General features: G+C 44.6%; 1 protein-coding gene across 1 annotated transcript in view; it reads left to right on the forward strand.

The window, feature by feature from the left end:
* The window catches only part of LOC144130428 (cell adhesion molecule Dscam1-like), a 207,113-nt gene extending 185,886 nt beyond the window's left edge, over window positions 1-21,227 (forward strand). Inside the window, exons 17-28 of the mRNA XM_077664349.1 lie at window positions 2,597-2,667; window positions 3,681-4,002; window positions 7,201-7,299; window positions 7,503-7,691; window positions 8,205-8,522; window positions 12,441-12,611; window positions 15,089-15,327; window positions 16,079-16,142; window positions 16,889-16,973; window positions 17,357-17,496; window positions 19,110-19,238; window positions 20,929-21,227. Of these exons, the coding sequence (XP_077520475.1) occupies window positions 2,597-2,667; window positions 3,681-4,002; window positions 7,201-7,299; window positions 7,503-7,691; window positions 8,205-8,522; window positions 12,441-12,611; window positions 15,089-15,327; window positions 16,079-16,142; window positions 16,889-16,973; window positions 17,357-17,496; window positions 19,110-19,144 (1,733 nt within the window). The 3' untranslated portion in view covers window positions 19,145-19,238; window positions 20,929-21,227. The remainder of the gene's footprint in view (window positions 1-2,596; window positions 2,668-3,680; window positions 4,003-7,200; window positions 7,300-7,502; window positions 7,692-8,204; window positions 8,523-12,440; window positions 12,612-15,088; window positions 15,328-16,078; window positions 16,143-16,888; window positions 16,974-17,356; window positions 17,497-19,109; window positions 19,239-20,928) is intronic.
* Window positions 21,228-26,409: the final 5,182 nt, after the last annotated feature.

The following is a 26,409-nucleotide window of genomic DNA, read 5'->3' on the forward strand; positions in this document are numbered from 1 at the left end:
ATGCGCTCAAAATAGTCACGGTAGGAAAATTCCGGAGCCTCTTCAGAGGGCAGCCAGCATTGCTGGTAATTTTTTGGTAGTAACGCAGTTTTGATAGGCTCATTTATGGGAGATTAAAGCGCAGTAATAAGGTTACCTATATGAAAGTGTATCTTTGAGTATTTTGTGGCTGATATATCCATAAATTGACCGCGCTACTAACAGTTTTAAAGTAGGCAGGATTATAAAGAAGAAGCATTCCACACTTGTGGCTGTGCAGAATGTCGGTAGATTGTCGGAACCAAAAGAAGCGGAAGAAAGCAGGAACAGCGGGGTTCAAAGTTTTCTGTGTCAACGAGTTCTGTTTGTTGTTGATATACGAGTATAATAGCACAGTTACAATAAACACCCGCCTAAGTGCCACCACACTGCATGGAAATTAAGCTCTGCATCAGAACCGTACCGATCAGGAGACCAAACATGTGACGCAGCTTAGAAGTCGCTTTTTCACCTTGCTTAGTTAGGCTAGCAGATGGTGCGGTAAACCTCACATGACGAGGAAGCTGTAAGAAGTTCATAGATGATCACCTACTTTAGCGCAGCCATAGTAAACTGAAATGAATGAAGTTTATGAATCACGCTCCCACTCAACAGTGACACGAAGGAGCGGGATGTAAATCGTCACCAGAATTTTTGTGTTTCTTCACTGGGCAATTCTTAAAAATATATTGCCATCATAGGCAAATATCTGCGAGAAATGAAACTGCGGAATCGTTCAGGCTTGCGCCCTATTCACCCAAACATTTAAGGGAGAGTGTATGAGAAGGTAAAGAGAAAAAAACGTAGCGGTTGAACGTGTGTGACTGATTGCGGGCTAAACTGAGAACGAGAGAGTGCGAATCCTGATGCGTCAATTTTTACCATGCAGTCATATAACGAAAATCGTCCGCAGGGTTCAATTTCTGGCTGAAAAATATTTTTTTCTTTATTGCGCGCATCAAGTACATAGCCTGCAGGGGCAAGGTGTCCAAGACACGCACAATGTTGGTTGTGTATGCGGTGATTAGTACGATCCAGGCTTTCGGAGAAAAAACAGTGTCCTTTCTACGTCTTAAGAAGACTCGTCCGTTGCCTTCGGCACATTTGCTGATACTCTGTAGATAGGGTGCAGATAAACGGGAGATGGCTTTAGCGATGTCATCGGACACACCTTGGCAAAAGATCGCATTCGAGAATTGCACCACCTACTTGAACACTTCAGCGCAGTGCTATGGAAGTAGAAATAGAAACTAGTGCCAGTAAACAAGAGTGCGAGGAGACTGCCACACGTTTGTTTTATGTTTTATGGGGGTTTAACATCCAAAGCGTTTTTCTGGGCTATGAGAGTGGGCTATGAGACTGCCACATGAGGGGAACTGAAGCACAGCCCATGTATTACAAAACTTGGTCAATAATCACGTTGGGGGGTTTCGTGTTTAAAATAGTGGTGTGGATTGAAGATAATGGTGTTATGTTGATATGAATTGGTGGTATTTTAGGGGGATTTTGTTTGGGGTGGGGGGGAGGGGGTTTGGGGGAGTACTTTTGCGGATGGTTGCATAAAATTTACCGTATTATTGAAATTTTCGGAGGGAGTTATAACCTACGGAGCGTGTGGGATGTAATTTTCGTAAAGAGGTTTGGGAATGTGATTTAAGTAGAGGAGAGGGTGTTGGGTAGGTTTTGTGGGGTAAGTAGGATTGAGAGGGGTAGTGTATTTTTGCATCAGGGAAGGGGACTAGGTAGGATATTCAGTGCTTCAAAACAGCCGCAGAATGCACACAAAAACGGGCTCTAGTCATCTGCTAAAAGAGTTTGAACCAAAAATTCTGTTCATTTAGATTGGGACAACGTACAATTATGTATTGCTTTGAGGTTGACATAATTTCAGATACAATACATAAAATCCTGCAGTGTGCTTTCTGCTGGCTTTCTTCGTATACTGCTCTGTTCTTGTAAAACCGAACGAGACAGAGGGAGGCGAGGTAGTTCAGTTCTGCAAGTGCCTTGCAACAGGAGAATTAAGCCTCAAACTTTAATGAACTTTGTTTCACAGAATCATACCAGTTCACGCAGATTTGTTTTTCTCTTGCGCACTGGAGGCGAAGAATGCCTTAAATACGTAGAGTAATAAAGCCACTGCCGCCGCAACAAACAACGATTTGTAAGAGCCTTCAGCTGCACATTTTGTTGCGTAGTTCATCAACAAACCTTTCCGTTAATGTGTTGTGCACAGACTGTCACTACTAAACATAACCTAGGAATACTGCCATTTAGAAATGCACGAAATAGGATGCGTTCAAGAGAAACAGCTAATATTCATGTACAGCGAGAAACGTGGTTTGAACTTTGTGGCCGCAGTAGTGAGGCTTCCCAAAGGCTGGAAGGATGGACCGGAATATTTGAAATGACGCATACGCGAAAAACACCAAAAATAAAGGAGCTATGCTTTGTAAGAGCACATGCTCCAAAAGCCACTTAGCTGACCTTTGTCCCATGCTTACGATATCTCCCTGCCATTCCAACCAGGGCTTATGAGCTAACCTCAACCTAATATAGTTCTGTTCTACCTTTGCAGCTCCTCGATTTCCTCCAAAGAATGTTCAAGCGACTGCCACGAATACTAGGACTATATCCGTATCTTTCGACGTAAGTTTACGGCTTCTTCCTAGGCCTTACAATTTTATGAATTACATTTATTTGGAATAATTCAAATGTAAGGCTATCAGCATCGCAATATAATGAACACTGGTCTAGTTCATTGAGAATAGGGTCTGGATTATAGATGTTCTCTCCCGCTTCCCGCCTCTCTCATCAATTAATTATTCTTATGCCAACCATGCGATAAATTGGTTCCCGTATATTTTCTTGTGAGAGCAACTTGCAGAAATTCCTCTGTTTTCAAAAAGCAATTGGTTACCAGTATATTCTAGTTATGATTTTACTGACGATGTGAAATTCCCAATTCTAGACTGTGCGAACGTTGTATAGGTGAAAAAAACCTTTAAAAAAGCTTTGAATGATATCTGTCAACAACTAGTAGGTAGGGTAAGCCCTAGGAGACAACCCGTGCAGTATTCCTTATCCTTTGATTATGCCAAGGAACTAGGCAATCCGAATTTTTTTATTCATGAGCAGACAGTGTCTTACGAGCAATCAATGCGAAAACTTAAATCATAAATGTTCGTTACTAGAACAAATGGACAAATGCTGCAGGCAGCAATATATACCGGAATGTGCATTTATACACTGATATTTTATTTTATGTAAGCATCTGATATCGAACGGAGAGATTTTTTTTTTACCAAGAGTCTAACTGAGTTTAGAATGGGTGTCAGAAAGCGCACAGGGGTGACATGCTTTGAAAAACCGTGCTCCGAATTGCAGTCCTCGTAGTATTACTCATAATATGAATACTTTATTGGGAAAACCAAATCAAGTATCTAGCACAGTTATCGAAATCAGAAAGCCAAAGCTATATTATGCACTACTAGAGCTAGATTTGTAGATAGGCTGACATTAATGATACGATAACAACCATTTTTCTGCCACATATTTATCCAGCATGGAAGTAACAACAGCACCAAAAAATTTAAGGTTGGAGTAATTTAACAACGAATTTCAATCACCCGCTTTTATTGCTCTCTGCTCCCGGATCCCAGAATCCTCGGCGATCAAGTTCGGATGATGAGATCGAGGGCTTCTACGTGGGATACCGCGAGCTTTCCAGCACAGAAGCGTTCACATTCAAGACGTTCGAGGCGCCGTCGCAACTGATTTCTTCTCCGGCCAGCCGAGGGGGTGATGGCAGGCCGGTCGATATGGTCGGACCATCGGACGCAGCGGAACCTTCGCCACACCGGCTAAGCTACGAGCTAACAGGCTTACGGCGCTCCACGGAATACGTGGTCACTGTGCAGGCTTTCAACTCCAAGGGTGCTGGACCGCAATCCGAGGTGGTCAGGGTGCGAACGATGGAGTTTGGTGAGTATGCGCTTGCGCATTTTGCCATGCGTTCTAGTGATAAGAGGGGGCACTCCTGTTTCCGCAGTGTATGAAATGTTCTTAATGGCTACTGCGCTCGGTTTCTGAAGCGCTCGCGCCTTCGAGCAGGGGTCACGGTCTTTGATTTTCAGTGGAGGCGAAACACTAAGTGCCCTTTTGCTGAGGCTTCGCAAGCTGACATGAGGTTGAAATTAATCCCGTCTAATTTATCGACTACGAAGGCCGCATAAAGTGCTAAGTTCCTCTCACCACTATAAATGCATTTACAACGCTTGGTGTCCAATTGCTCCTTATCAACTTCTGGTGTGAGAAAAAGCTTCTCTATATTCGGGAATTTTATTACATGCCGAAATCTCTATGTTACCTTTTTTTACAATCAGCTTTTTAAAGCTACAATAAATTGTGTGCGATAATTCTTTTCTAATAATGAGTGGTAGCTGGCTTCAGCAGTGATGGCATTTACTCGTTCCTAGGCTGTTCTCTCCATGAACTGTTCTCTCCATGTTCTCCATGAACATACTGTTTTACTCTATTTGTACATGCTACTAACATCTTATTGCAGCAAAAATATCCGCCTTTCAAATGCGCTAGGAACATTTAATCGTCTTAGGGTCTATTCTATAAGTGTATATTTCTACTCGTGGTGTTTTCTTACTACTCAGCTTCAGAGGATTTTTTAGGCCATTGGGACGAAGTCTACATGAACACCACAGTGGTTAAGGAGTAAGATGCTTACTAAAGGAGTAGGAATTTGCGAGCGAAAATGTGCAGAGGATTTCAGTGGGATAAATATGCACAGTTGGTCGCTATGGAAAAAGTGATGCGACAAATGTGCGTTGCAGTATTGTTAGCACATTTCACCTTTACACTAAACGCGTTTCCATTGTATTTTTTATTGGATTTCTCAATCGTTTTGTCGTTCCGCACTGCGCGGCTTTTTAATGGCTAGAGGCTAGAGCATGCTGGAGTAAGTTGAGGTTTTTCGAGTGCGGAGGTGGTTGCTTAGGTGGTGGGTGCTTGTAGTGAGTGGTCCGGAGAAGGCATCCTGTGGTCGCAGTGGGTGTGCGAAAGGTGCTTCCAACCGCTCCAAACCGTCATTGCCGCTGGGGAAAGAGGGGGGGGGGGGGGGGGGGTACACGGGCACAGAGGCCGCAGCTGTTTCTAGAAGAGCAGTAATATAAGTTCAAGAAGCATAATATAATAAGAATAAGTGAAGTAACAGCAGGCAAAAAACCAGTAGGGCCGTCGGCATAGAGCGCTCTGTTCGTATGAAACACCGAAAATTTTCAAGACAGCTGAATCAAAAAGCAAGGTGCCCAGTCAGCGTCAGGCATCAATGCCCTCTCACGGTTTACCGTATGCAGAGCTGCGAGTAATAATATAGTGCAATAAATAAAAGAATGAGGTTCCGTTTATGTCGTTAAATGCTTTCATTTCCAGTACGTACAGGCAGCAATACACAAATCCCTTCTCTCGGCTGCTATTGTTGATCGGAAGCACCAGTGTACTGTATTCTAAGCTTCAGTTTCAATTGTGGCTTCTAGAGCATAGCCTAACTTAAAGGAAACTTTCAAATAATTTACCTAGAAAGATTTTTCAGTTATTTTTAAGACAGCCTTCACTAGAGGAACCACAGCAAGAAGATAAAGCAAGGTGCTGTGGCAGCTAATGACGTAAACCGCATGAGTATGGCCCTGATCTATACATCATCCTAGCTTGCTTGAAGGTGCAGTGTTTTCAAGCTTTTGGGCGCTGGAATAAAGTGCGACTGAAGATGACGGCAAAGCGATTCACTCCCCAAAAATGAAGAGAGATGGGGGAAGAGGGGACTCCTTTCGTCAGTTTATTTTGTTTCTTCTGTGTTGTGCTACGATTGCAAGGCAGACGACCTTGCGCTGGTCTACACTGAAACCACCCAAGTACCGAAAGGGCGACATTTTCGGCACCAAAAGCGTTGGTTTCGCTTCATTTATATAGCCTCAAGCTTACTTATTTCAGTTGAGCGATGGAGTAGCATAGAAACGACCTCCGCTCTCTGGCAGCAGCTTTTGCCGAATGTCCATTCGTGGAGAAACAGTAGCGAAATTGCCCCTGCTGCCACTTGGTCATTCTGACCATTCAGGAAGACTGGGTCGCTTTGACATGTGGCGCGCTGAAGGAAAGAATATTTTTGTATTTTGCGCCGTATACAGGGTCCTCGTTGTTTGAAGGTCTTCAGTGGGAGGTTTCCGGGAAAATCTCAGCAGCTGGACGTGAAGATTTGATCTTGAAGCCTTGTGACAGAAAAATGGAGTCCGGTCGCGAGCTTTAGAAACAAAACATTGGGAGGGGGGTCAACCGCCTTGCGTCTACTTTACCGGAGCTGCAATACGAATATATCTTGTATCTGATATTGACAGTATCACTGCCAAGTTGAAGTCTCTTCTTGATTTCCGAATGGGTCTTAATCTATGGAGACTTCACTGCAGATGCCTTCGAGGCCGGTGCTGTTTTAGACATGCTTATTAAGTTTATTTTCCTTGTGAGTCAAAACGCGACACTTGGCCTGCTGTGGGAAATCGAAAATATAAAAAAATGAACACACTTAACAAATTTTGCGCGCATCCATACAGAGTAGTTTCCCGGCAGTGTAGTTGGTGGTTAGCGGCGTCCTGTCGTTCTCCGTGAAAACTATGGGCTGCAATCCTGTCCGGTAATTGTCACCAACATCGTATGTAGCACAAAACAAATATATGTATTTAATTTTTCCTGTAGTCGTCTAAGCAACATTAACCGTGTGGTCTATCTAGGGCCCTGTTTAAGTGGGCTCTCTTGGGTATACAGGGATTCGGAAAAAGAACGGCGTTGTACAGCTGCCCTCTGACTTTATTCCTAGAGGTGAAAAAAACTGTAATTTTGTGCCCCACCCCCTTTTTTGAACGAGCTAAAAGACGGTGCTGAGCCAAGCACACATTCTAACAGCACCATGGACTTGCGTAACTGTTTACTTTATTAGAGCTGTTGGTCGACGAAGTATTTTTTATGTCCAAAACATGCTGATTGAAGTGATTTCTCTTTTTACATAATCGCCGTATAGCAAGCTAAACTCTGCCCCGCATCTGTAAATTTCTTTATTCATATGTTATTTTTTCTTTACATCCTGTATCTGCATTAAACCTACTGCTGACTCTCTTGCAGACCCACCGAGCGCACCATTATTGCGCGTAGGTGCCACCACAGCGCGATCAATATCTCTCCACTGGGAAAACGAGCAGCTCCAGGACAGCCCCATCATAGGTGAGATTCATGCATTAAACGGTAGAGTATCTTCTCCCTGTATATTGTATTCGCGTTTCCGCACTCTTTTCTGGGCTTTTGCGCCGGAAAATATTTTGTTTTCTTTATAACTTTGTGGCTCTGATAAGGAGCAGGTTGGCGTACGGAAAAATAAGATCTTAATGACGGCTTTCATTTGATGCCTTGCGTAACCTCGGTTGCAGGCTACTCAGTGTACTACAAAGAAGCGGCTGGAGGCGACTGGCATGAGGTGTCTGTGCCACCTGACCGGCGGGCCTTCACTCTGTCGGACCTGCGTTGCGGCACGGAGTACCTTGTCTACATACGGGCCGCCAACCGCGCCGGCAGAGGGCCGCAGGGAGAGACGCTGAGCGTGCGGACCAATGGAGGACGTGAGCGTCAACATACTACATTCTCAACAAAAATATGAAAACTGTAAAAAAACACGAAGCAGAAAGGAATTGAACCTGCTTTATTTTTAGAGTTCAGGCTTCGACTGGCAAAGCGCAGTATTACCTAGCTAGCGAACGAACCCGTGCTCAGGGGTAGGTCCGTTACCGACGTAAAATAGTTCAATAATACAATTAGTTATCCTGACGGAAGCACCCAATAGACAATTTTTTCGGAAGAAAAATAAACTACTCGAAGCAACAATTTCTTAACCGAGCGCAAGCCTTGTGCTGAGCATTCTACGGCAGTAAAGTTCATATGCCTTTTCTAACCAGCAGTGTTTTCAGGTGCTCATAATAAAGAAAAGTGCGATGACAACCAACGCTGTGAAACAGAGAATTTTATTGCACTTAAGAAGCGAGGTTCAATCGCGCACACTGTCTGTAAAGTTGAACTGCAACACCCGATTGGTACAGTACGCTATTAGAACCCAGGAAACGTACGTTTCCCCCCAGGCCCCGTGGAACCGGACCCAAGCCGCTTGTTCGAGGTCAACTCGACGTTCGTGGTTCTGCACCTGGACGCCTGGGAGGGCGGCGGCTGCCCTGTCTTGTACTTTGTGGTCCAGTACCGCCAGGAGCAGCGTTCCTCCTCCCCTTCATCGCCGACCTCTGAATGGACACTCCACTCGAACAATGTGGTGCCACAGCAGCAGCTCGTGCACTTGGCGGACTTGATTCCGGGCTCCTGGTACACTCTGCTGATGTCCGCCCACAACGACGCCGGCTCCACAGAAGTCGAGCTCACCTTCGCAACGCTCACCGTGACGGGAGGTAAAACCTTTTGTGATGCGAAAGCATTTCTAGGCTATTTCGACGGGGTCGTGTCTTCAAAGCGGGTCATCAAAACGTGTCCGCAGCAGTTGTGACGTTCTCAAAAGGGGTAGCGCCAAACGATAGTTTTAATCGAAAGACGGGAATGTGAGGCTGATGCCTCCCCCCCACAAGAATTATGTCAAAAGAATAATAGAATGGTTAGTTAATTAATTACAGCCAAAAATTGTAGACAAAACGTTGAAGCAGTGCGGACGTCGATATAATTAGTGGACGGCAAAATGGCAAAGGATGATAAAATAGTAGAAAATTGTGCAAAAAGCTGGATAAAAATTTTTAATAAATTGAAAAGTGTTTTGTAAATGAACAGCAATCGATTAAAAAGTTTGAAGTGCTGCAATTAGGCATTAAAACAAATTGGCTGTGGTTTAGCTCTGGTTAAACCTGGAGTGACACGATAGCTACATATGCCTGGCTATGCTTAGGTTCGGCTTGAAAATGAAGACACGTTGGTTTTGCACACATAGTAGTCACGTAGCGGCTTGAACTTTATTCATGTCAAAGTTCTAGCTCTGGTTAAACCTGGGTAAATTCAATCTCTCCCCCTCTCCCTCTCTCCACTCCCCCGTTCTTTATCTTCGTTCTTCCTCTGGTTAAACTTGGTTAAATTCACTCCCTCCCCTCCGAACCACGTAACCCATCACGTGACCAGCCACGTCGCCGCCATGGACCTCAAGGGCGGCCACGCAGCTCAAGGGCGGCCAAGCTGAGGGCTCGAAGTGCTAGCGTAATGAAGCTATCGCTACAATATAAGCTAAAGTCAATGGACGTTTGAATAGGCTGGACGGGTATATAGTAAGTGGCCGAGAACGAACCGTGGCGCCAAATTTGAAAACGAATTGTGGCGCCAAATTTGAAAAATGGGTGATTCAATTGAAAAGAGGATATAATCAGAGTAAAATTGGTTAATTAAGGTGAGTAATTACGGAAATAGGAAAAGCAACCATGGCGCCAAAGCTGAAAGGCGACAAGTGAGGAGGAGGCGTCAGTGCTTTCACATTCCTCTAATGCGGGTAGCCGCAGGGATCTCTAATATTTTGCGGGGGGGGGGGGGGGGGGCTGACCTGTGGCTTCTTAATGAAATATGGGAGAAAAACATGGTGTGGATTGCGCTAATGGACAAAGAACACATTACAGAAGAGATTACATTATTGAGCAGCGCTGTGCTGTCTATTCATGTACGGTCAAGTCCTATGTTTATCCTAATGTGACATACAAGTCGCGAGGCATGTACACATGAAGAAAATTCTCCGCACGAAGGTGATGTACAGCTGAATGAGCTTTTCACTCCCACCTTTTGTTCTAGTTAATGCTACGTGATAGAAAACAACGTTTAAAGTTACACATGATACTGCCTTCATAAGTAAACTTATAAATATCTATATAGTATACAACATTTGTTCTTAAAGTTTCAGGACTGATTTACGTTCTTCTCTAGAAATAATTCCCCAAAACAAATGTTGGTGCGTTTGTGTAGCGCCATCTCTTCGCGCTAACCTGAGTTAATTACTGTATTTGGTGAGGCAGCCGCTAGATGGCACATGTAAAAAATACGTTGTCACTAGTCGTCAGCGCATTCTACGGTGAGCGAATGTGGAGAGAAGGACGTCCACCTCGATCAGCGTGTAAACATAAAATTCCGTGTGAAGCTTGGCAAGACAGCCACAAAGATGTGTGAGCTCCTTCGTGACACTTACGGCAACGAGACGTTAACGCGGGCGCGAGTTTTCAAGTGGCACAAGAGGTTCGTTTCGGGGAGAACGTCGGTGGAAGGGGACACAAGGCAGGGCGCCCTTCAACCTCATGGAATGAAAACAACATGATTCGGCTCAAGAAAATCGCACAGCAAGACCGCACCAATACAGTCCGCATGCTATCAGATGCTCTCGAGATTAGTAAGACAACATGCCACCAAATTTTGCATGAGAACTTGAGGAAACGAAAGCTGAATGCCAGACTTGTGCCGCACTCCCTCACACAGGACCAGAAGGACACGCCGGCATCAGTGAGCGCTGATTTGCTCTCCGAGGCAGACAAGGATGCTGCATTGGTCGACAGCATCATTGCTGAAGACGAAACATGGTGTTTTCGATACGATCCTCACACAAAGAGGCAGAGCGCCGAATGGCGGTCCACAAGCTCTCCGGCATCGAGAAAGGTGCGGCGACAGAAGACCAAAACAAAGACGATACTGATAGTTTTTTCAATGCTACAGGTGTCGTACACCACGATTTCGTCCCACAAGGGTAGGCGGTGAATCTGGAGATATGTATCCGTGATCTGCAACACATGCGTGATGCACTGCGATGCCGTCGCCCTGACTTATGAGCATCTGTACAATGGAGCCTTCTCCATGATAACGCAAGGCCGCACACTGCTCGCAGCTTGACAAAATTTATCGTCAAGCACAGCATTACTGTACCTCCCCATCCGCCATACTCGCCTGACCTCTCCCCATGGGATTGTTTCCTGTTTCCTCGTGTGAAGAGAGCCCAAAAGGGTTGCTGGATGGGAAGCGTGGAGGCCTTTCAAGACACCACGACAAAGGAGCTGACAGCCCTGCGAAAAGAAGCGTTTTTCAACTGTTTCCAATTCCTCAAGAAGCATTGAAAGGAGTGTATAGACTGCAAGGGAGACTATTTTTAAGGGGTGCTGTACAAATTATTTCAAACTTAAGTGCACTTTTTTAATGGACTCAGTCTGAGAACATTACGGAGAAAGGTTGTACGTTCGCTTAAGTGCGGAGCAAACAGTACAATGGGTAGTATACACTATAATGTAAACGCTAGGTACCATTGTAGTTAGCTAATTGATGGCGTGTACATTCAATGTCTTGTGGAGGGCATCATTCGAAAATGTCAGAGGTGTGCTTTGAAAACACTATGTGCGTAGCACTGTTGAAAAATTCCGTGATCCACATGTATTCAGAGACGAGAAAACCTGCAATTGCCGAGCGCTGCATACATAACCTACCTGTAAGATTATTTTTAAAGCACCTCGGCAACGCTACAAAGTATGGCGTTTAGAAACTTGCAAATATGTAGTAAACCGTGGCACGCGAACTTGAGGTTCACATGCTTCCCTTTGGCGTTTTCCAACCTTACATTGCTATGTACCAACCTGAATGGCTTTCCTGAGGAAGTTTAATGTTATTGGCCACAATTACTGGATTCTATTTCACGAAAAATACGTAGCCTTTGAAGCACAGAAATAGCACCACTCAGCTGGATGCCTGCCCTAGTAAGGAAACCATTTGTTCAAAATCCTTGTTTGGTCGAGTTGCTCTGGGGTATAACAGCATTTTTGAACAGCGCATTGAGTGATGACTTCGGCTGTAAATTTGTGCTTTCCTTTCGCACTAAAATCAATTTGTAGTCACTGTACCATTTTTCTGTGTTCTTTCTGGGCAATGCCGAGCTTTTCGCACAGTTTTAAGTTCTTTCATTGAGTGGGCTGTTTTCTTTGTTAGTTACAGAATGGTATTGTGTTAAAACGAGGTTACGCTTATTCTTATTTTACAACTGCTTTTTCATATTGCACTTTGGTATTGTATTTTCTGCCCTGCAACAACCTCCCTGAGAGTTTAGCAGTCTTGAAAATAAATAAATTAATTAATAAATAAAGCGTAAATAAGTAAATACATTAACTAGTAAATAAATAAAGTTCATTTTCCACGAATTTTACTTGATGTTCTTGATTCCATTATTTTTACCAGAATAACGGGTGCTAATGGGAGTGGTTTGGAATCACTACCACTTGAGTGCTGTGCAATACCCAAAATGCCCCTCATAAGTTGACGAGCGAACAATTTGTAAGCTAAAGTTTTTGTTTGCTGCTATTTTTTTTATTGGCATGCAGACCTTCCCTCCCGGCAGTACGAGCTGGTGGATCACCAAGTCACTTTCTACAGGCACCTGACTGTGACCGTGCCCATTGTCAGCGCCATCCTGGTCTTGGTCATAGTCGTCGGCGTCATCTTCGTCCTGCTCCGGAGGCGGAACTATGACCCTAGGCAGCGTTTTAGTGACGGTACTACTGGATGCCCCTTCGACGCATTGTCTTCCTGTTTGCGGTCTCTGCGTAACGAGGAGCTGCTTAGAATAAGAGAAAAAGAATGTAGGACGCTATATTCCCCGTATCTTTTTAGAGCGGTACAAAGGGAGCCATTATACCTTTCATCTCTCGCGTAGGCGATGCTGCGCTGATGCCTGAAAGTCCTCAAAGTTGACTGTTGCCTGTTGCTTTTACAGTTGTGGTCACGTGGTTCCTACCAATGTGATGCCGTTGCACATAGCATGGAGTAAAGCATACCTTCGTTAAAGAAAACAAAGGATTGTGGTTGGTGGTGAAGTTTCTGACGAAGCTGTTGCTACCTTAGGTGTTTCCCAGGGTCGCGTTTGGGGCCGCTCTTATTTCTAATATTCGTAAAGACATTTTTTCAGGGATATAATCTTCTTAGAAATTATTTGCTAATGTGTTTTATACCGAACTTTTATCAATACTGTTGACTGTGGTTCCTTACAATGTTACCTAGAGAGGTTTGCTGACTGGTGCGGAAAATGCGGCATGAGTATAAATCTGCAGAAAAGTGTCGGCATTTACTTTTATAAAAAAACTCACCCGTTAATTTCTCTACGCCCTTTGTACAGCAAATTTATTGTCCGTCACTGAATAGAAATATCTTGAGGTTTCTATATCCAGCTAACTGTCTGGGCACCGGCATGTTACCTGCGTAACTACAAAAGCATGTCGTGTTTTGGGCTTTGTGCGCAGAAAGGTCAGCGGTTCTCTTTTAAAAACTTAAGAATTGCTATTTCCTACTAACCTTCGGTCTATACAAGAGCACGCATGTTAAGGTATCAGACCCTAAATGTAAAACATATGGTGATAAATAAGTAAAGATTTAGAATTAACTTTACGTTTTGTTTTCAACTACACCAGGAATTTAAGTGCGTCATCAGCGAAGAATTCGTTATGATGGGACACACTTCAGAAACGCAGATACCTAATTAGGCCTAAATTCTTTCACAACATTTTTCGTTTTAAAACCGGTATTGATCGCCATCAATATTTGTTTCAATCGGACTATATTTAGCCGAAAAGGGACGACACTTTCAATGTAAAAGAAATAAAACGCAGAACAGATTTACTAAAAACGGTCATTTTTTATCGAAAACAAGAAACAAGTGGAATAAGTTGTCCTAAGAATTCGTGTCTACAATGGTGAACGAAGACATTGCCGTATTGCTCTGATATTTATTATCTTGTTTGATTGCTTGAAATTATGCTTCATTTGCATTGTCTGCATTGTGTTCTTGTACCGGCGACTTTATTGTCCTGCGTAGGTATTATTTCTCCCACACCCACTTTAATGCCAATTCGCTCTGTGGGTGAAGCAATAAATAAATAAATAAATAGGCAAGAACAAATAAATAAATAAACAAATAGCCTAATAGAAGAAAAAGCATTTTCAAGTGTATTCAGGAGTGCTTGCTTTACAAAATCTGTCATACAAATGGAAATGTGAGTCAGGGAAGACTAGTCGATTGCACCTAGGGAGCTCTCATCAGCGCTTTCTTTTTGCACAAAAAACCTTGCATAGTAAGCTGAAGATACAGTTCACTGATTTCATCCCCCCTCTGTACATCCCCAGCAGCGCAAAGCCTAACAATGCAATGCCGAAAAACGCTAAGTGAACAAAGGAGGGGGTGGGGGGGGGGTGGGGAGGGGGGGGCTGAAGGTGCCTTCTAAAGTTTCGACGCAAGGAGTTGTCTTCGTCTAGAGAACAGAAGACTAGAAACTAAAACCAACTGCTTCTTTTCAATCATATAGCTTAATTTCCCCCCCTTGGCACTGGGTCGCGATAGCTGGAAATGTAATGAAAACTAGAAATACAGCTCTGCCAGTGAAACAAAAAATCCAAAAAATGTCTGGCGGTGTAGCCTAAGCACGAGATATTTTGCGATAGCACACAAAGTTTTTTTCAAGCGGACACAACCGCCACGTACCTGAAAGCGCGACTGAGGTACCCACTGACCCAGGTAGCCATTTAGGCGCCTCTTGACTTTTTCATCATCAATGCAAATTTACGAAATGTACGCAGGAGACCTAAGCTCCAGTGCCGCGTTTCTGCAGCAGTGTTGCCGACGCCAATGCTTATGCTTTATTTATTTATGGTTTACCCAATGTCACCCTCCGGGTCAAGCTGCAAAAAAAAAAAACCCCGGCGAGCAGGTTTTGAGATCGTGAATTAGTGCTTTCTGAGTAAAATCTCCGGGTGAAGAGCAATCAGGCAATGAGGCTTTGTTAATAGGGACCTGTGGCCGGACGCAGTGCTCAAACTGAAGCCGCTGTGAACGCCACTGTATACCTCATGACTGGTTCAAACGTAAGCAACGGCGTTTTATGGCAATGCGCATCAACAAGGCGGCGTTAGTTCATTGTAGTGTTAGACGTAGAGGACCACATATGTTTCATAAACGCACCTCAACCAATTTTTCCCGCAGATATGGTGGTTGCAGAGTGCTGCGATGCCATGAAGGGCGACATGATGCTGGCCGTGTCACGAGACTCGCAGGCCAGGCAACCTGTGTACTACCCGGCACCCTACAACACGCACAGCAGGGGCGGTGGCAGTGTTGGCACGGGAACCAGCCACTGCCATCAGGGAGCGGACCCTCGGACAGGTGGCAGAGCAGATGACCCCGCGAACCGCACATACGACGTGCCTTATCCCGTCAAGAGAGTAGGTCAATACACAAGCCCATACTGCACTTTTATTTTCTATTTCTGTTGTTCACACACTGCGTGCACTATTACTCATAGTTCTAGTTCCATCCCATTCACATCAAGTACGCTTCAACAAAATGGCAAGCTGGACTAAACGTAGAATCTTAAGTCGAAAAGAAACTTGGAGCTTCGATCTGTAACGCGGTTTTTTCACGTTGTGTGATTCAGTTTTGCGCGCAACTAATGCTGATAGCGCCACTGTGCCGCTCAGAGAAAATAAGCTGACGAGTCTTTAGTAACCAGGCACCGCAGACGAGCCGTATAGGTGAAAAGGAATATTCAGTTAATCTTGGTTTCTTATGTCTTCACACGGGGGTATGCGTAGCAAATAGAGAACTGGAAGCCTATTATCTTCTTTGATAATGTTTTGAAAAGTACACTTTAACACAATAAAAAAATGTTTTCTCCTCTATGCTTACTGGAAGGCACTTAAAGCAAATACATTGATATGCAGTGCATAAAATGAGAATCTTTTTTTCTTAAGGCAATGCGAGCCACAAGGTATCGATTACAAATAAATTGGAACAGTGTACCGTTGTTATGCAAGAGTACACCTTGTTTAATTTTGAATACCATTACAGAACACATACACTCCCACTTTTTTTGTTAGGGTAGCACTTCTTTACATTAAAATGTACTTAGTGACGCTGCGCATCGGCAAGCTTGCTAAAACCAGTTATATCTCCATTTGCGCTTGTACGTTGCAGCTGGAGGTATGGGAGCCAAGCCCCGAGGCACTAGAGACGGTTATGGAAGTCTACGAAAAACCAGGTGCGCACTTTCCCAAATCGTTTCCTTTTGTGGCAACTGCACAAAATACTTTTCTAACCAAACAAAAACTTACATATTAAGGTAACCAACACAAACAGAAGCTTGTATCTGGTAATTCGGTACCCGTCTGCTGGGTAATTATTTCGCTAAGCTCTTTGGTGACAACAATATAAAAATTTTCTTCTTATAAAATTGCCAATTTGCCCATGCTTCAGATTGACTCATGTTTAAAGACGCGAGGTGGGCTTTAAAGTGACATTGATATCAATATCTGTAGGCTTGGCGGGTTAGACAGCCTTACTAACAGGCCATTAAAAAAGTGGCGTTTTGTTCCCATAGCCACCAATCATTTGGGGACTGATAGTAAAAATATGGTGAGTTAAACTACGACTGCTTGGACTGTTGGGTCTTCACTGGAGTATTAATACTTCTTCAGGTTAAGTCTCTAAAGTCTTGCGCTCAAAAGTTCACTAAGCAAGACATAGGGAAATAGACGCCTGTATCGTATTTATTCACGCTTAGAAAGGCACTTGCGTTCTCTTGAGTACCGTGACTTCAAAGCACTGAATATAGTAGCGAAACTTCAATATATCATGCTCATTAGTTGCTTATTGCTTCGTGAACATAAGCAAACCCTTATTCCCAACTGTTATACTCCACTGCGTCACATCGTTCGTTGGTGTTTGCTGGTGGCTACATTGTTGGCATTGGAAATAAAGGCGACATGTTTTGCGGAACCTTTCCAGGCCAACAAGCTGTGTGCAGAAGCTCGCCGTTCCACATATCGAAGATGAGGACCCAAAGAACGGCGTGGAGGGACGATGGTGACGGGTAAGGCATCAATACAATCGCCAAGCTGCTGCAGTCTTTATTCTGAAGTAGAAATGTGTGCATTCGGATTAGTGCATGATTTTATGCGTCAGCGTATTAAAGAATAGATGCCACTAGCTGACTGTCATACATCAGAAGCACTGAGTAAACATGTATGTGCTTCATTATAAGGTCTGAAGTATAATCAACTGCAAGAAGTTTTGTTCTATTTAGAAATTCTCACTTGAAAATTGATAATAGTCAAGCGTTGATTGCATGGAGACATTGCCCACAGACAGGAAAAGACGCAGATACGCATGAGCTTACGCTGCAGAGATTTTACAAGCGGCCCTTCTGGTAATATGCAGTAGAAGTAATTAACAGATGCCACTAATTCAATGCAGGAGTTCCGGTAGCGAGGTTGAAGCTGAGGAGCTCCCGGGAGACGCGTGCCGTTGCGCCTTCCCGCATACGTTCATTGTGCCTTCGGACAAATTGACGTCTCTGGACATCGACGCCTGTAGGAAGGACGCAGGACTGTCCAGTGAGTTTCGTGGGGAACATTCCTTCTTAATTTGTATCGACAAATTTGTTCCAGTACCAAGTCTACCTGTTGTATGATGAATTCTCTAGACTCATAATTAATCTCCGGTTCCCGAAAAAATAAACTGCCATGATAACTAGCTCTGCAATTGAACATATTCTAGCTATAGCTTGAAGAGGTTAGGTTAAAATAAATAGAGGCGCGTTAATGCTTAAAATGTGAGCGGCTAAACGCAGTAGACCTCCAACGTCCATCTGAAGTTTGTGCTCCGTAAGTTCAGAACTGAGTGTACTCAGTTTATCTGTGTTAGCTCACATGTTTAAACTACCTAACGGTGAGCTTCCTGAAACCGATCTGTAGCTATTTTTTATGTGGGGCTGAATAAGTGGCGCTCAGTTAATATAAATATTATTCAGCTCCTATCTGTGCCTCTGTAATCGTTCATTAATCATGATTACTATACTTACAACTGCTGTCGAGTAGAAAATATATTTTGTACTGTCAATAAGGTATACTCGGAATCACCTCCTCAGCAGCATAGCTAATAAACCCAGTATTGAAAATGTGTTGGCAAAGGCTGGTCCTACAAAGAACCAGGGTGCCACCATCTATTTAAACTATTGTGCCGATCACCTGTGCTGACCTTTTCCCTGTGGCCAGTTGCTCTCGATCAATGCACCGTAGTCGTCATGCGGCTCTAGCAGTCTGGTGGCACCGCGTACTGCCATGGCGGTTGTCTTTTTCTGCTTTCTTCAGCTGTCAGTAAAAAAAAAAAACATGGCTAACCTGTTCATTGCTGACAGGCGTGACTTTAACTGTAACTAAAGGCATTTTCAGAGTTGAAGATCTGAGCTAAATATATCTTCAGTTTCAGAATCCTCCAAAGTATGTCTAGATTTCCGCAATAGCCTTGCGCCAGACATTACGAAGTAGTTATTAGAAATCGCATACTATACTGAAACTTGATTCATATAGAACGATTTTTTTAGTACAACAAAGAATACAGCACGCTTTAATTGGATGATGCAATTTCATATATCGCCCGTTTGCGTTTCGTTAGCAAATATACTAAGAAAGTGTGTAGCTACTTAGCCATCCGTTTGAAATAATTGTTGTGCTGAAATATACAGTGGAATGGATGTTTGAGTTGTAGTCATTCAGGTTTACTAGAACCAAGACACAAATGTTTACATCAAGATCTCGCAGCACTAGAACCAGATATACGCCCTAATACGCATGGTGTAGGAACAGACATTGTCTTTTTCTCTCCTCTGCCATCAATTCGGCTCTCGTGCTTTCAGCTCCGCTGTTAGGTTAGCGATATGATTTAACGTGCGTAAAGCACGAACCGTCCGGACATGCTATCAGGCGCGTGAGCGCGGTCAGATATAAATTGATGTACGTAGGCAACGGAAGTGATTCCAAACGTCTACTGAGTGTGCCTGGGATACAAAAAGTTCAGTGGTATACTCGTCCTGACGTAACGTCGTTAAAATTGACAGGGCTATACTACAACTAGTTAAGAGCAGTGATAATGGTTACAGTTAATTGGGAGTAGAAAATACACTTTGCTCTGCCTTCTTGATTATTTCTTTTCTCGTCCCTGCCTTCAGTTCGCAGGAGCTTTAGGGGCAAGATATCTGCGTGACAATGGAACCTTTGGCCCCCCAGGAGCGGCCGCATGGGGGTAGGACGATGTTCCTGGCAATGCGGCCGGGAGCTGAGAAAGAGACAACTGCAAGGTGCACTACGTTCATCAACCTCTCAAATGGGTAGTACGCAGTAGCTTATATAGCTGAGTCGAACCACGAAAGGTAAGTAATTTATTCATAGTTCGAGAAGAACGTACAACTTCGTTTCGGGGGGGAAGGGGGGGGTGCCTTTCGGTACCAAAATTGTCGAATCTAATAGCGCTTAAGGAACTACGGAAATTAAGGGCCAGCTAAGGCAAGCGTTCGTAAAATTCCTATAGTTGCGAAACGCAGAGAAAAGCAATCGGAAGCCGGCATGTGTGATAGAAGTGTTAGAGAGAGAGAGAGAGACACTAGAAACATGTATATGCTCACGAGCTTTTCCCAAGTGCAGCTCTTCGGAAACGGCCTACTTTCTCTGGAATCTGAAGGCGTAGGATTCTGTCATTTACGATCATGGTGAAACTGTATAGCCGCTGCATACTGCAACTGCTCATTAAGTTTTGTGTTACCGTCAGCGAGCGAAAAAACACCAATAACACGCAAGCACTTTAGCCGCCAGTAAACGATTGAAATTCCGCGTATTATACATGCAGGACTGAGGAGAGGGATATTTACTTGTAGCTGGAAAAGGGCCATGGAGATATTTAGCTGAATTGGGTGAGAGCGGGGCCAGGAGAATTAACGCTGTCAACCATATAAACGCTTCTTTACATTTATGCCTTGCGAATCGGGGTGACACGTCTGTACAGCGGTGTTTCTTTAGTCGCGCGACAACCTTAGACGTGCAGACTCCAGATACAGTCCGCGTTGTTAATTCTTCTGTGGAATGCGCCAAACTCAGATTTTGCAGTGCTACATGAGAAAAATTGTGTAGCATTTATTCCACAGTGTGCAGGTAGCTCACAATGTGCGTTTTAACATTTGTGAATTATGAACATATAACAATATTACGTTTTCTGTTGGGAAATTACGCAGAAACACAAAAAAGTGCGCTCGCTTCGTGTTTCTACGCATGCGAGTTTTTCCTGTTGCTTCGATTGCTATTCTGAAAACCACGACCTTTGTTCCTCTGAAACATTTGTTCTTATTGCATTACGTTTCGGCAATGCATAACGTAGGACCTGATCGTTCGTCGTTTAAGAAAGAGCCGTGCTGCAGCAATCCAGGCTTTGTGGTGCTGTCGGCATATCTTCTTTGTATCTTGTTGGCTACTGTAGCTATGTTTCGTTCTCATCTGCGCCGTATTATTTACCGGCTGGCATACTGTTTCGCAGCGTGTTTTCCTGGATTATCGACTGCGGAACGCATTTCAAGAATTATGTAAAAAGCTATTTCATCCAGTGCGGCTGTCAATCATGAAGGAAGGTAGGGCCGGTTTCGTTACCTTTAGGCTATGAGCTCTAATACTTGCAGGCAGTAATCAGAAGGGTAGTCGATAATCACTCACTCAGCGCAGCCCATATCCTCCTTTTCCCTTGTGTCGGTAGGATCTACTTCAAGATTCAATCATCAAGGTGAAGCTCTCTTTCCGCAAATTCAACTTGGTTGGTGTCAGTCATCTTTCTCTAAATTAAATTTACCAGGCAGACACACTTCTGTCAAATGTTTTTTTGAAGCTCTTTTTGCTTGAAGAAATATTCTTGACAAAAATACATCATCGAACGTTATCTATGTAAAAAAAATTACAATTGAACAAATTTGTCGGCAATCATGATGTTTTCGATTGCACTATTTGCAGCCGAGCAAGTTCATGGCCTACGTGTATAAGCAGCACCAGATTGCTTCATGTGACCCCGAAGATTATCGAGTGAAAGACGACGCCATCGCAGATGCAAGTGCTCTCTTCGCGCAAGACGACTGAAGTGTGGTTTCTCAGCGTGACATATATCAGTGGCATCCAACTAGGGACAACTGGCCGTAATTATCACCGGTGTGTGTGAAACACACTCCAAGCGACACTCGCTGTTTATTCATGTGACGGAAGTCCTTGTGGTGAAAGTATATTTTCATATTCCTACCAATAAACACGAACTGCTCAAAATTTGTGTTGCTTACTTATTGCTATGCTATCAATAAAACAAAAAAAAATTGACTCTTTGGGTCTTTGCTCCAAGAGGCGTTATTTCCGCTCATCGCTCTCTCTCATATCGTCGAGCATGGCGCATCGGTACGTCTACCAGTCCTCTTGATGAGAAATCCTTAAGTTCCTTGCTTTTAGACCAAGTCTGAGTCCCTGTGGTAAAACACGACTGGTCCGCTGACAGTTATGCAAGTTGCTACATTCAATAGCTCTTCTCAGGGATTATAAAAAAAACGGAAGGGGTGAAAAAATAGAGTTGCCTGATGCTAACAGCAGACATTTCGGCTCATAACTGGCGTGGAAACCTGCTAATTTCCATACATTGGCGATAGATTGCAGGTGTGCTTTGATTTAGAGTTGATTAACAGCAAAAAATAAATACGTCTGGGTCTCAAAGACGGCAAGCACATTCCGCGTACTATCACGTATTTTATCTTATTTAGAGTACTAGAAAAGCCGCTGTCTTATTTTGTGCCCTGAATAAAATATGGTCAGCCATTATGGCAAGAGTAAGCCTACTAAAGCGCGCTTTATATGCCGGAATCGATTTGGTATCGCGCGTATCGTGAGTTACATGTGCCACAATCAAAATGTCTATTGGCTGATGGAAATTTTTTCGCATACGAATATAAGGTGCCGGAGCAAAACACACGATGCGGTGTCGCCGCTTTCAAATCCAGGGGTTAGTTGGTAAACCTTGAAGGACTCAGAAGCGGCCACATAATTTTAATTGCTTCTGCAACGCAAAATGCTAATACTGTCACGTTGCACCTTGTGGAAGACAACTTAGGTACGACAGTCTTTTAATGGACCAATCTCAAACGGCAAAGGAACCCCAGCAGAACACAGGTGATGATGATGACGTCCTCAGACCACAGGTGTGTTAGATGCTCATCTTAAGCCTCTTATAGAAACGTGAGTCTGGCTCGCGAGCTTGGTTAGCAGCAGCCGTTGAGCAGCTATGGTTGCAGACGAGGCAATACATTCGGTGTTCCTACTGAAGCATTCCATATGAGCAGCTGATGTAAAATTTTAAGCATAGAGAATTTTGACGATATTAAAAAAAATATGCGAAATTCATAATGCGAAATTATTATGCAGTCGACATATTTTATGTTTGACCTTTCCCCCTCCGCGTATGCCATTGACATGGTATCTATAAGATATACCTGACGTCATCCGGAGTCTGTTATTTTCGACTTTCCGTACGTGTTGTTTCTATAGCCCGTGTGCACTCTGTATGTTCCGTACAGTTTTTATATGAGCCATATACCGAACATACGTAATTAGAGAAATTTTTGTGCCTTTCAATACCGGTGAAGTCATGACCTTGTTTGGTTTTGTCGGGAAACGCCAGAAGACGTTCTCTTCTTAGACCTTCCACGTTTTTAAATAGGCCATACACATATGCGTGTATCATGACTGTGACTTGTCGCATTCGCCAACCATTACACACCTGTGGCCGCAATGAGACCATATTACATATTCTTTGTGAGTGCCCAGCGTACAGTTCTCAAAGATATCTTCTACGCCGTAGTCTGGAAAACTTCGATTCCCGCCTGCTAACGGAGGCCAAGATTCTTGGACGCTAGACGCGGCGTTCATCGGTGGTGAAGGCCTGGTAGGCTCTCCTGAGGTTCTTGAGTCTCGAGCCTGCACAACAGGCTATGACTTTGTCGAAGCCTTTACGTCTCCTGTTTTTTGTATTCTTATTTTTATCACTTCCTTTTCGCCCTCACCTTTATATTCTCTCATATAACCTCTCCCAGTGCAATGTAGCAAGCTGGTTTCATCTACCGGTTAACCACCCCGCCTTTCCTTCTCCTTCTCATAACTGTGATCTAGCAGTCCATGTCGCTTGACAAATGACCGCATCCCTGATACGAAGAAGCAAGGGAAAGGTTATATACTGGTCTAAGATGCACAGAGTGGAGTATCTTAGTCCTCTATCCGCCTATAAGGAAATGGAAAATGGCGAAAGTGTTTCCGATAACTTAAACTATCCACTGAATGTTGAGGATCCGCGCACAAGGACTCCTTGAAGCACCTCTTTTGCAGGTTTTGTAAGCCAACTGTTCAACTCACGCGTGGCGCCATACCCTCGGTTTGCTCAGGCGCACGCAATTCATATTTGTCAATGACAATTTTCCCAGTACCGTCTTACCGCTACATTCCATTGATCCTTATGTTTCCGAAGTTCCCGAGCTTTTGTTTTCTTACCAGTATCTTCAATGCAGCGGCAAATTTAATATCGGCAGTCTTGAGACGTGAATGCATGCGTCGGCGTCATATCGCTACCATCTCCTTCGGCCATACGTTGTGAGGAATCTTTGACTCGCCTATGGACGCAATATTAAAATGCGAGGCCACACAGACGCGTGTCGTGACGTAGAGCGTACATTTGTTGTTTGTTTTCATGGGGCGACACTTTCTATTTGGAATTCAATAACTCTAGCACAGCGTGTGCCGAATACAAATGCTTCCAAGCATTGTCCTCGATTCGAATGCGTTTCCCTTGGGTACGGGCGATACGTATAGCGTCCGATATTGTCTCCCGTGTCTCGCGAGCGTTTTCCATTGGAATTCGAAATGACGACTGCTCTCTGCCGCCCGTACATTCGGTAATATCTCAACTCCTTTGCATGCATACACGAAAGCCCGATTTTTTAATTCTCCCTCATTTGTTCATTTTTAAATAAAGGGAAGCTGTCCTATGTTCGCATTTACTCCTGCAAGTATATTTTTACAGCTTTAAAAGTTGCAGAAACTTTCATTCTTTTAAGTTGTATTCATTAATCTAACAACATTCCTTTCCTGCGATCTCATAGTAGTCGTTTTTTTGTTAAAATGTTTGGACGATGGCTTCATCGTGCAATATTCAAAGTAACACCATGAGGTAAGTATGTCTAACTTTTGTGTGGGCAATTCAACACCGCACGAAAGCTTAACGTTCCCCAGAAAGCAAATTTAAAGCATTCTTCAAAACACAGCATAATTCATAGCTCCTCCTTTCTACTGTGTCATGGGAGCGGCTGTATGGAAAAAATAAACATAAAAAATACGTGCAAGATTTCTAGAAGACTTTGATGAATGGCTGTAGACATAATTTTGGCTTCGAAAGCTTCGAACAGTCAGATGAATTGTTAGCGATTAATTGTGAGTAGAGTGGAACCGTCAGTGCTATCGGCTACATCATCTTAGGAAACGCCGCCGCGGTCGCTCAGTGGTCATGACGCTAGGATGCTGACCCAATACACGCTGGCTCGATCCTGGCCACTGCAGTTGAATTCGATCCAGGGGAGATTCTAGAGGGCCGTGTAATTTGCTACGTTAGTGCATATTTCCAGGTGGCGCTGAAGCAAAAACGTCGTTGACGCTGGTAGCGCGCGGATTGAAGGACGTTGAAGTTCTCCGTCTCTCCCACCGAAGGACGTGATGCCGAGCCCTCTCTTGCTGGGTTCCTGTCTTGTTACCAACACCGTGACAAATCTGGTGGAGGTGGGATCGATCTCATGTCTTGTACCCCAATGGCTACCCAGCGCTCCAGTCCTATACCCGTCAAGACGCCCGTCCACCGTGCTCGACGCCGGATTCGAGGCTTACCACCTTAGCCTGATCCATCGGGTATGTCCTCAGAACAACTTGACGCCGCCTCAATGCCTGGCCCGACCACCCCAATGCCTGCCACGACCACCACAATGCCTGCCACGACCACCCCAATGCCTGGGGCTCCCACACCCTACTTCACACTCCAGAACCCCCGCATCCCGAAGTCCTTCCGCGGAGACATCTTTGAGGACGTGGAAGACTGGTTGCAGCACTACAACCGAGTTGCCGCGTTCAACAAGTGGGATGACGCCACCCCCACGTGAAAAGAAAGCTGTTCGGCGCTTTCTATGCCTCTGCAGTAGCTACCGGCGTTTTATAGAAAATTTCGTGGACCTCGCAGAACCGCTGACTCGACTCATCCGGGATACCACAGCTTTTGTTTGGTCTCACGAGCAAGACGTGGCTTTCGACGAGCTCCGCCTACGTCTTCAAACGCCACCCGTTCTGGGCCATTTTGATGAGCAGGGCTACACTGAAATACACATCTTCGCCAGCAACATCGGCCTCGGCGCGGTTCTCGTGCAACGCCAGGATGGCGTTGAACGAGTGATCACTTAGCCAGCCACGCTTTGTCGCGCGCAGAGATTAACTTTTCCACGACAGGAAAAGAATACCTCGCTATTATTTGGGCCGCTGCGAAATTTCGCCCCTATCTTTATGGTCGACCTTTTAAAGTGGTCATTGACCACCACTCCTTGGGTTGGTTGGCCAACCTGCGTGACCCGTCTGGACGCCTGGCGCGATGGAGTCTTCGCCGGCAGGAGCTTGACCTCACCATTGTCTATAAGTCCGGACATAAGCATGAAGACGCCGACACCCTCTCTCTTGCGCCTGTTGAACTCGCAACAACCGACACGGACGACGACATCAGTTTCCTTGGGGATATCCATGCTTCTGATCTGTCAACCCAGCAGCGCGCCGATCCAAAGTTACTACCCCTCATACATTATCTGGAAGGTCAGGCAGCCACCATTCCTAAATGTTTTTCTCGACACCTGTCGTCGTTTTCCCTGCTACGAGGCGCGCTCTATAAGAAGAACCCTGGTTCCAGTTCGCGAGCGTACCTCCTCGTCTTGCCGATAACACTTCAAGAAGAAATACTTTCTGCGTGCCACGATGAACGAACCTCTGACCATTTGGGATACTCTCGCATGTTTTCCGGAATACGCCAGCCGTTCTAATGGCCCAAACTTGCCACTGTTAAACGGCATGTGCAGAGCTGTCGTCAATGTCAGCGCCGTAAGGCCCCTGCCGCCAAGCCACCGGGGCTCCTCCACCCTATTGCGCCACCACGTGCCCCGTTCGATCAGGTCGGCATAGACCTTCTCGGCCCTTTTTCTTTGTCCTTGGGTTGCAACCGGTACATCATCATTGCCACAGACTGCCTCACTTGATACGTCGAGGCCAGAGCCTTACCTCGTGGGACAGCGTCCGAGGTTGCAGATTTCTTCTTGAATCAGATCGTACATCGACACGGCGCCCCGACCTACGTCATTACGACCGAGTGACCTCCTTCACTTCCCAGATGAT

The sequence above is a fragment of the Amblyomma americanum genome, chromosome 4 (genome assembly GCF_052857255.1).
Source record: "Amblyomma americanum isolate KBUSLIRL-KWMA chromosome 4, ASM5285725v1, whole genome shotgun sequence".
NCBI lineage: Eukaryota > Metazoa > Arthropoda > Arachnida > Ixodida > Ixodidae > Amblyomma > Amblyomma americanum.